General features: G+C 47.2%; 1 protein-coding gene across 1 annotated transcript in view; it reads right to left on the reverse strand.

Moving 5' to 3' along the window:
- LANCL3 (LanC like family member 3) overlaps positions 1 to 6,848 on the reverse strand; it is a 94,314-nt gene extending 87,466 nt beyond the window's left edge. Inside the window, exon 1 of the mRNA XM_057719126.1 lies at positions 5,975 to 6,848. Within this exon, the coding sequence (XP_057575109.1) occupies positions 5,975 to 6,547 (573 nt within the window). The 5' untranslated portion in view covers positions 6,548 to 6,848. The remainder of the gene's footprint in view (positions 1 to 5,974) is intronic.
- Between the last annotated feature and the right edge of the window lie 4,195 nt (positions 6,849 to 11,043).

Below are 11,043 nucleotides of genomic sequence, written 5' to 3' on the forward strand. Positions count from 1 at the left end.
ACAAGTGTTGGTAAGCATGCAGAGAAAAGAGAACCCTTGTACACGGTTGGCAGGAACATAAATTGATATGACAATTATGGACAACAGTATGGATGTTCCTCAAAAAAAGTTAAAATAGAACTACCATATCATCCAGCATTCCCACTTCTGGTTATTTACCCAAAAGAAATGAAAACAGGATCTAAAGGAGATATCTGCATCCCCATGTTCACTGCAGCATTGTTGACAATAGCCAAGGAAAGGGGTGGTCATGAGACAGACTTTGGTAAGGGAGCCAAGGGGCAGACACTTTGGTAACCACCCAACGGCCATTCCCCTCTCCTTTCTTCTTGTCAGAACTTGCATACACTAAAGGTCAGAGGTTAGAAATGAAGGAGGATACTAGCCTTTCCGGTGTCCCCAGAAACCAGAAGTGGACAGTGCTGGGTTGTTGACCAAGTGCTGGGCAATGAGGCAGAACGGAAATTCTTCAAGGATAGAATATCCCATAAGAAAAAAATTCAAAGAAAAAAACCTCAGACCCAGTTGCACAGGGAACACGTTGCTTGGAATGGCAGCAGCCATCTTGTAATTCTGAAGAGTGATACAGCTCACACATCCAGAACAGCAGAGAAAATGGTTGGAAAGGGCTTGGGTTCTGATGATTTTCCTGAGTTGCTGAACCAATCCTGGAATGACCTATCTTTACACTCCTTGTCAAGTGAGGTAATAGTGTTCCCATCACTTAGATCACTTTCTACCTGACAATCTATTATTTGCAGCTAAAGGCATCCCCATGTATATAGCTGCCAACCACCGGCCTTAAGAATGAGCTAAGGACCCAAAAACAATCTAGCAAAAGGTTTTTTCCCTTTAATCATGGCAGGAAGATAGATTCCTTGTATTGGGTATAATTTTCTATGTGATGTTCAGAATCACTTTTGATTTTTTGTTAGTAGATGCAAAGGGAAATAACATTGATTTCATTAAGCAGCTACTTTGTGCCAAGCACTATACTAGACACTTTATCTAGGGTGAGTCATCGGCAGCAACTTCCAGACCAGTCCCCTTTGGCTGGGAAAAGAAAATCACATCTACATTTTCTCCAATCTTATTTAAACAACTTGGCATTTCCTTTCATTACAAATGCAGACCACGTACCACCAGGAGTACTTGTGACTTTGCCACCTATAGAAATCACAGATATATTCATGTCACACTGCAGTTGTTCAAGATATCTCAAAATATCATTGACCCTCATCACTCTTTCAAATGTACCACATTCCTTAGGCCCCGCTGCAAAACCTTATTGAATGGGTTCATCAAGCAGCACACATGCTACTGCATCACACATTTTAAAATGTTTTGGTAACTGAATGTTAATATAATTGGCTTCCTTTGTAATCCTGTGTATTTTATGCATCAAAAAATGTTCTTCTAAAGAGAGATACTGTAGGTTTCACCAGATTTACAAAGGAGTCCTCGGCACAAAAGGGGTTTAGACCCCCTCTAACGAGTCCCCCTTGTGACCCTTCTTAATACTACTAGTCAACCCACTGTCTATACAGAAAACCAGGGTAACCTTTTTTTTTTTTGTAAAGGTGAATAAGATGGAGACATTCGCCTGTTTCAACCTGAAACAAATGTGAACTCAGCTGCTCTCAGCTCCTGCCTGGCCTCTAGCCCTTGCTCACTCTGCTGCAGCCAGGCCAGCCACCTTCCTTTTCTTGGACATCTCCAAGCAGTTTCCCATCTCGGGGGCTTTGTCCTTGCTGTCCCCTCGGCCTGGAATGTCTGCTCTTAAGGCAGCCACTTCATTCTTATGCTTCAGTGATGAGCTAGGACATCACCTCCACAGAGACTCCTTCTCTGCTAATGGATGCCAGGCAGCACCCCTCCCCTCTCCAGCCCCACCTGCACTTATTTCCTGTTTACTCCCTTCCGAGCACTTCTGACAACATAACTGTATATTGATTTCTGTTCACTGCTCAATCCTGGCATCTACCAAAGTGCCTGGCACACGTGGAAACCTGACAGTCACTGAATGAATGAATGACAGAATAAGCGAAAGAGGAAGCTCTCATTAATCCATTTTACAAGTGAGGAAATTAAGGCTCCAAGATGTTAAATTATTTGTCCAAGGTCACCCAGGGGCCAAAGTTATTACTTTAACTGTGGTGCCTAGGCGCCCCCTTAGTCCCTCCATCTTTCTAACTTCCTTTTCCCTGCTACATTTCCACCAATCTGGAAAGCAGAACAGACCCAAAACAAGTTTTTATGGTGTGATTTCCTAAGACTTTAGTGCTCCATTGCTCAAGGATATCTGCCTAAAAAACCCTCTAAGCTATTTCCCTTGTGTGTTTCCAGGAGGGCCAAATTAACCAAAAATATATTACCTGGGTAGAGTGCTTCTTTCTGTCTCTCTCTACATATACACACTTTTTTTCATCTCTGAATCTTATAAACAAATGCAAATAATAAAATCAAATGTAAGGAAGAAAATTCAGAAAAGGGTAAATGAAGGAAGAAAAAAAATTAGATAAACCCAGGGCGAAGTTTAGTATACAAAAATACACATAATAAGGTATTGTACACAAGCTATGTGGACCACAATTCTGGCCATATGCTTCCTAGAATAAAACATAAAGTGAGAAACACAATCAGTTACACAACTTATCCTGGAGATTTAAAAAATTCAGCCAGTTTCCAGGAGGAACACAATTCTTCCTGTTTCGAAGCCCTGAGAGAAATTCCTCTTGTGGGTCCTTATAATGAAAGCAGGACAGGATATAGTGATCAGTATTCTAAACTACAACCTTATAAATAAATATATCGAGCTTCACAAAATGGTGTCTTAATAGACACAGCTGGTATAATGCCAAAATCTATGTAGCACTGTATTGCCTTGCTGTTCAAAGCGCTGTCCCTGGACCAGCAGCAACCAGAACTTATCAGAAATGCAGAATCTCAGGCCCAATCCCAGCCCTGCTGAATCAGAATCTGTATTTCAGTACAAGATCTGCAGGTGATGCCTATAATGTTAAAGTTTCACAAACACTGGTCTAGTGGTTAAGCTTGATTTGAGGTCAAATGTGTAAAAAACTAGTATTCCTTCATGCATTCAACCTATATTGACTGATATCTTAGCAGTAGGAAATGATTTTTTTTAAATTTTATTGAAATAGGAAAGGATTTTTTTAAACATCAAAAGCACCACCATAAAGGAAAATACTGATAAATGAGATGCCATTAAAACAGAGTGATGAAGCAAGCCACAGAGTAGACAATCTTTGCACCACCACCAAAACAAGGAAAGTCGAGCGCCCAAATATGTACCAGGCACTGTCTTAATGCTTGAGGACAGCAATGAAACAAAAGCTCTCTACTCTTCTGGAGCTTGCATTCTAATTCAGAACACATAAAATAAGTAAAAAGGAAGCAAGAACGGGGCATAAGTTAGGGGACAGGTGACAGTTTTAAATAGGGTGGACAGGGAGGGCCTCATTGAGGAGCTAACTTGGACAAGGTTAGAGAGCTAACTATAAAAACAGCTAGGGGAAGAGTATTCCAAGCAGAGGGAACAGCGAGTACAAACACCCTGAGACAATAAATGCCTGAAACAGCAAGACGGCTGGGATGAAGCAGAGTGAGCAAAAAAGTAGAGTATGTAAGCAGGGGCCAGATCACACAGGGCTTTGTCAGCCATTTTAAGGATCTCAGCTCTAACTGCGACTGAGATGAGCAGCCGCTAGAGGAAAGGTAATAGGGAGCCACTGCAGGATGCTGAGCAGGGTAGTGACATAATGAAAAGTGTTTCGAAGACGCCTGGTTTCTCAGAGGTACATGGAATGGCTTGAGTGAGAGAAGCCAGCTAAGAGTACATATACTGCACTGATCCCAGTACAGGGTGATTCATCCATTCGACTATTTATTAGGCAGCAAAGATGTGCCAAGGTGAGTAGGGAAGAGGTAGACTAGGGTGATAACCAAGGGCACTGCCAGAGGAAAGTGAATTTAAATGACACTGGAGGGAAAGAAACCCAGGACAGAATGACAGATTAGAGAAAGGACAGAAGTTCTCAATTCAGTTTAATCAAGGTTTATGGCTCATCTACTGAGGGCAAAGCCATATGCAGGCTAGGACGTGGGGGTGGGCATGGTGCAGAAAAGTTGTGTTTCCCCCTCAAAGGGCTTCCAGTGTGGCATGCTTAGCCTCTGCGCTGCACCTTTCAAGGCTGAACTTCTCGGATGACCACAGCTGAGGCTGGCACTGAGACTAGTTGATTTGCTCAGGCTAAGAGCTGGTTGTTGTTTTTTGGTTTGGTTTTATTTTTTAAACCCTCAGGGCTTGTTCTATCTCCTGGGAGCAGGCACCAGAGCCCCTCACCTTGATTAGTATAAAAAGAGAGCTCTGGTTTGGCCGCAGGGCAAAAGAGAGGTCTTAATAAATGTCTTTGTAGATCAGCACTGCAGACTGGCTCTGGGCCACCAGCCTTGGGGCAAGGAGTCCTCCTGATCTGTTTCCACCCGCGTGGCCTGATGGGTCTCCCAGTCTGCCATTCCATTCCGGAGAAGCAGCACAGAAAGGGAAAGCAGCAAGTTTAAGGAAAACAATTGGGGAGGGGGGCGGAAACCCAGGAATTTGAAAATTGCCTGCCGCCAGACTGCGAGGTCTGAGGAGCAGATGCAAATATAATGCAAAGATATGTAAATAGCCCTGTGGCCTTCTCAAAGGTTTTATACAACTGGGAGGGCCCCTGGGAAATCGCTAGCAGATAACAGTGACTCAGAAGCAGAGTGAACTATTTCAAGACAACTTTGTCACACAGCCCTCTGCTTCCGTGCTAGCACAGTGCACAGTCTTTAGAAATCTTCCCCTCCCACTTGAATTAATCGCACCTGCTATAAATTAAAACAAAAACCAAGCTTGCCTCTGTAGAGGTTATCTAAGTTAATTACACTTTAAGAACACTGTGTACCTTTAATTTTTCTTCAAACCCCGCTCTCACCCAAATAGAGCCAAGTTAAATGTGTCACTTCCTCCCTAGAACAATATTTAGCTCCAGTGGGTTATGAATGAAAGTGCCTCTCTTTCAGTTCTAGTTACTATGAACCTTTGGAGGATTTTTTTTCCTACTCCACAGGAACTGGCACATTCTCTTCTAATATCCACAGGCTGTATTCAAAGTGAATCCAGAAAAAAAAAACCAAACCCATATATAGTTGTGAAATCCAATTCACGTCAAGGAGCCACTGGAGAGCCATTCATTAAGAAAAACTGCCCTGTCAAGTATGATGTCGTCTTGACAATCCTAACGATGCATTTTAAAGTGGGGGGAAAAAAACCCCACATTCGATTACAATGGGGTAAAATTCTGTCCGCATTTATTCAAAAGAGGACATCCCATCAGATGTGCATTTTATAAGAGGCATGAAATGAACTGCATAGAAAACAACACAGCAAGCACATCAGACCTACAGCTGGGCAGTTATTCTGGGTTACAGACTCAGGGGTCGCAGAAGCAACTTACCTTCACCTCAGTGATGGAAACAATAGTAGCATAATTAACCCCCCAAACTTCTATTACTTTCTAGCACTCTAACATTCGACGGTGCTTCAGCTTTTGACAGGAGGGTCAAAGGAAGGGAAATCTCTTTCATTTGGGATTTAAAAAAAAAATTCACTTGAAAGGGCCTCCAGAAAACTACTGGGCAAAGAGGCTTCTGGGGAGATGCCACGTCCGCCGTTAACACACGAACAAAGCGCAAAGACTCAGAATCCGAACAGAGAGACTGGGGGGGGGGGGGCGGGGGGGAGGGAAAAAAGCAGGAGATAAACCTCAAGAGACCCAAGAAACGGCCGTGTCAGACAAAGAGTAACAGAGATGGAGAACAGCCAGGGGCGCTGTTCCCGGAGCCGGGAGTCCGGGGCAGGGCGGCAGGGCAGGGCCGGGCAGGCGGCGAGCGCCGCCTCGCGGTCGGGGCTGCCTCTTACCTCCTGGGCGAGTTTCTGCTTGAGCACGAGCGCAGCGCACAGGTAGCCCGCGCGGCCCACGAACAGCTCGTCGGAGCCGCACTCGAGGAAGGAGACGGGCGCGCAGACGGCGCACAGAGCCCGGAACTTGCCCAGCGGCTGCACGTAGTCGGACCGGCCCAGGGCGTGGTATACGAGCGTGGCCACGGCGTACACGCCCGCGCCCCCGAGCAGGAAGGCGGCGCGGGTGTCGGCGTCCGGCTCGCCCCACTCCTCGGCGCGGGCGCACGCGTCGATGAGGCGCTTGGCCGAGCGCAGGTAGCGCTCCCGGGCCCCGGCGAAGAGCGGGCTCTGAGAGACGTGGTAGAGCATGTAGGCCACCCCGGCCACGCCGCCGTACAGCCCCCCCTGGCAGCTGCTGGCCGCGGCCGCCGCCCCCCGGCCCTCAGCGCCGCCCCCGAGCGGGGGCAGTTCCTGGAGGATGCGCTCGATGGTGGCGGTGACCAAGGGCGCCACCGCCTCCTCGCACTGGCCCGCCAGCAGGCTGCCCTGGTAGTCATCGAAGCGGTTGGCGAAGCAGCGCTTGGTGTCCATGCTGCTGCCCGTGCCCCCCAAGGCCGAGCCGGGGTCCGCCGGAGGGCGCGCCCCGCGCACCACCTCTCGCTCTTTGAGGCACTCGGATGGCGGTGGATGCGGCCGGGATGGAGCGAGCAGGCTGAGACGGGAGGTGACAAGAGGAGGCGGGCGCGAGGAAGGAGCGCGGAGCGGATTGCCAAGTGGGGCACCGGACTGCCGCGAGGCTCCCGAGTGGCCCCGGCGAGCTCGGAGGATGCGCGTCGCGCGCCCCCCTCGCAGAGGCCGCGCCCTCGCCAAACCCGCCCCCTCCTGCGCCGCCGCAGCTCCGCGGCCTCTCCAAGGGGCCGAGGTGATCTCCGGCAGGACCCACGCTGGGGCCGCGCCACTCCTCCCGCTCCGCCCCCGGCTCCTCCCCTCTCGGCGGAAAGCCAGGGACGCGCGGGACACCGATCCGGAACGCTGAGGCTGGGCATACGCACACCTGGCGGTGGAGGTGAAGACCTCGAGTCCCTCGTGTACTCCAAGGGTGGTCCTCCTCGAGTCAGCAGATCGGCATCACCTGGGAGCACGTTAAAAATGCAGCAGCTCAGACTTCGCCCCAGACCTAGCGAATCAAAATCAGCATATTTAACAAGATCCCCAGGTGATTCGCATGCATATTAAAGGTTGAGAAGCCACGCAACTAGTAGAGGCTCCTCGGGAAAAACTGAGCGCCCTTCTGAAACTTGTTTTTCGTCTTAGTCACTTTGGCGTTCTCCTTTGAGTGTTTTATCCCAAAGGCTGAGGGATTCGAGTGCATCACGCACGTTTCGTGCAGTAAAACGGTGAAATGCCCCATAGGGAAACTTTTTCTCGGCCTTGGCTGTCGTGTTGTTTTTCTTGGAGTATCCAGAAGTAAAAGTTCAAAGAACCACACCCGGATAAGGTAAGGGATGGGGTTTCTTTCTCCTACACTAGAGACCACCCCTGACCCCCATTTATGCATAGTAAGCGCCCCATAGATGTCTTAAGGTCATTAACTAGTGAATATAAGGGTAAACGCTGCTGAGAAATCTGAGAATTTTAATTAGGCGTTTTGACCGTTTTCTGTGTCCTTAGTTACTTCCTTCCCTCTTTTCCTTCCTTCCCTCTTTTCCTTCCTTCCCATGTTTCTTCCCTTCTGCTTCTCCACCTCCCCCCCTCGCCGCAGGCGAGTGTCTCCTTTAGGTCCTGGACCCTGAAAATAGATGAATAAACAATATAGACATGGTCTTACACCTCTTGGAGCTTACAGTCCAGTGGGAAAGACAGAAAATGAACACTTACACAAATGAATTGCCTTTCTTTTGCTCAGCTGTTTTGAAATAATTCTTCCTTTCCCAAAGTGTTGATCAGTGAATGCCAAAGAGGTCACCTTTCTCAGGGGTATTTGCATTTTGATAGGGACCTTGCAAGACACAAAAGAATAAGTGACTCATGGAAAAGTTTCCATGACACTTTGTGGGGAGAACAACTACTGCATTTACTTGAAAGGCCAGTTTTGCTTGGAGGTAATTTTTTTTCCTCAAAAGTGTTAATTGTCACAATGATTTGGAAGCAGAGATGAAATAGGCTGCTGCTCTGTCCTTGCTTGATGTATTCTGGAGGATTTCATTTTGCCAAGGTGACTACCAGGACTGACACATTCACAGAGTGGATGGTACGGCCTCTGTCCTCCTGTAATGTGCCAAAAGAGGTTCATTTTTAAAAATTAATTAATTAACTTATATTGGCTGTGTTGGGTCTTCGTTGCTGCACATGGGCTTTCTCTAGTTACGGCGAGTGGGGGCTACTCTTCGTTGTGGTGCAAGGGTTTCTCATTGCGGTGGTTTCTCTTGTTGCGAAGCACGGGCTCAGGCTTCAGTAGTTGCGGAAGGTGGGCTCAGTGGTTGTGGCTTGTGGGCTCTAGAGCGCAGGCTTAGTAACTCTGGCACCTGGGCTTAGTTGCTCCGCTGCATGTGGGATCTTCCTGGCCCAGGAATCGAACCCATGTCCCCTGCATTGGCAGGTAGATTCTTAACCGCTGTGCCACCAGGGAAACCCAAAACAGGTTCATTTTTAATTATAATAATAAAAAGCTAAGTCCACTCTTAGGCAGGGAGTGTGATGGGCTAACGGTATCAAAGGAGCAACTGGAATGTTTCGTTTCTCCTTGGGGCTTCTTGCTCATCCCTCAGTTGTAGTAGGCATTAGGAGTGATTTTTTTTGCCCCATTGGGCAAGGAGACATCAAATGCAAACCTTCACAGGCAGAAAGGAAGCCTTATTGCACTTTATTCCTCCCTAGCTCATCCTTGTCATGCATCTAGATGCAACTCTGTTCATTCTGAGTCTGATTATCCTTCCACACAACCCAGCACCAGGGTAGCACCAGCAGCAGTGACAGGGACTTGAGCTGATCGCCTTCAAAATAAAACTGGCAGCAGGTCTCCGAGAGAAGGAGCTCTGCTTATTTCCCAGTTGTGTTCCGGCCCCCGCTCCCCACCCCCCCTTGCCAAAAGATGCTGCGTAACAGGCAACCACAGAATCTTGTAGCGTATAATAATGTTTATTGCTCGTGCATCTGGGATCTTGGCTGGGCTCTGGGAGTGGACTGGCTGTTGCTTGGGGAGACTGGGTTGACTGTGCTCTGGTCCACATGTCTCTCATCCTCCAGCAGTTCAACTCCAGCATGCCTGCATGGCAATGGCAGAGGGGCCAGAGCACAAAGAGGAAACATGCAAGACTTCTTTAGGTCTGGTCTCAGAGCTGACATACTCTTGTCTGCCGTATTCTATTGGCAAGTCACATCAGCAAATACAGGGTGTCTTTATGAAACTCTAAAGCTATGTGATAAAGGGTGTGTATACAGGGTAGGGTGAAGTATTAGGTAGGGTTCCTAGGGGTTTCTTTTGGACAGTGATGCCCACAAGTAGAACAAAGGTCACAAGATGGTTGAGAAACAGCCTGGTTGGGGAAAAGCAAGAGATTAGTGGTATCCAGAAGCCCTCTTAAACTCACAAATTATCCCTTTTTACCTATAAAGTTCTTTCCCAGAGACCTCACCACTTGACTTGTCTCTGTCTGTATAAAGTTCTTTCCCAGAGACCTCACCACTTGTCTGTTGCACAATTACCTGGCAAAATTTCAGCCCAGAACATTCTTCAGAGTGAACCTAGCTAGTTAGATCACCTGAGGCTTCGCCTCTAATTATCATTTACTTGTAAGCAGTGTTGTTTATTTTAATATCATGACTCCGCTAGAATACACTCTCCATGAGGGTAGGGCTTTTTGCTATATTAATTTACTTATCTGCACCAAGAGCCTGGAAGAGTCCCTGGCAAGTGTAGTAGGCACTCATTAAAAGCTTGTGACATGATGACTGAATTTCCATAAGAGCACCATTAGCAAGGTCACCTGGGGTGTAGCCTGCAATGAAGCCTTGTTGAAACTTTAGCCTGACTTGATTAAACCCCAACTGTTTTCTTGGATCCTTTTGCTCCTGTGAATGTGAGAATGTAAACATTCTGCAGTTTCTGCCTCCTTTCTTTGTCTGTTTCTCCACAAAGTCTGGTGACCTCTATACTTTACCTTGAATTCAGTGACTTCACACATTCTATTTTTAATAACTAACCCTGTGTGGCAGATTATATTTTCCAAGTACGGCCCTAACAATATCTGCTCTGCCACATGCTCCTCTACAATGTGACCTTGACACTCCTCTCATCAGGAGGTAAGGTATGTGCCCCCTCCTCCTGAATCTGAGTGGGCTTATGATTTACTTGTAACCAATGGAATGTGATCAGAATGACACTGCATGACATGCAAGGCTAGGTCATAAAAAATGGTACAGCTTCCATGTTACCTGCTGGAACACTCATATTTGGAGCATTGAACCACCTGGTAAGAATCTAAGGGAGGCTGCCATTTTGTGAGGAAGCACAGACACCATGAAGAGTCCATTTGTACGTGCTTGGGTGAACAGCCCAGCTGAGAGCGTCAGCTGACAGTTATGTGAGTGAGCCACCTTGGATAGACAGCCCAGTTGAGCCTTCAAATGACTATAGCTCCATGAGAACCCCATCCCAAGCCCTTCCAGAATTCCTGACCCACAATATTATGAACAAAATAAAATAGTTGTTTTGAGCTACTAAGTCTTAAGGTAATTTGTTATGCCACAAAGGTAACGAGAACATCCTGCTAGCTTCCCATCATCCAGTGCCGTAAAGTCCCTGTGATTAATAGTGCACTCAAGAGGCTTATTACAGAGGAATCTAAGCAGGGAGATGGCAGGTATGCAGGCACACAGAAAGTTGTGTTCCAAAATAATTATTCTACTTGGACTCTTTAGAAGTAGCAATGACCCCACAAGAAACACGCAGCCTATACAAAACTTGCCAAAGCCATTTATTTTGCCCTTACCTGCAAGATTTTTCCTGATATTTACAGAATCTCTAGCAGCATTTGCTGACAGGCAGCTCCCAACACGTGGTTTCTGTGATCTTGCTGAATTGCGCA

This window comes from Hippopotamus amphibius, chromosome X, assembly GCF_030028045.1.
Source record: "Hippopotamus amphibius kiboko isolate mHipAmp2 chromosome X, mHipAmp2.hap2, whole genome shotgun sequence".
Taxonomy (NCBI): Eukaryota; Metazoa; Chordata; class Mammalia; order Artiodactyla; family Hippopotamidae; genus Hippopotamus; species Hippopotamus amphibius.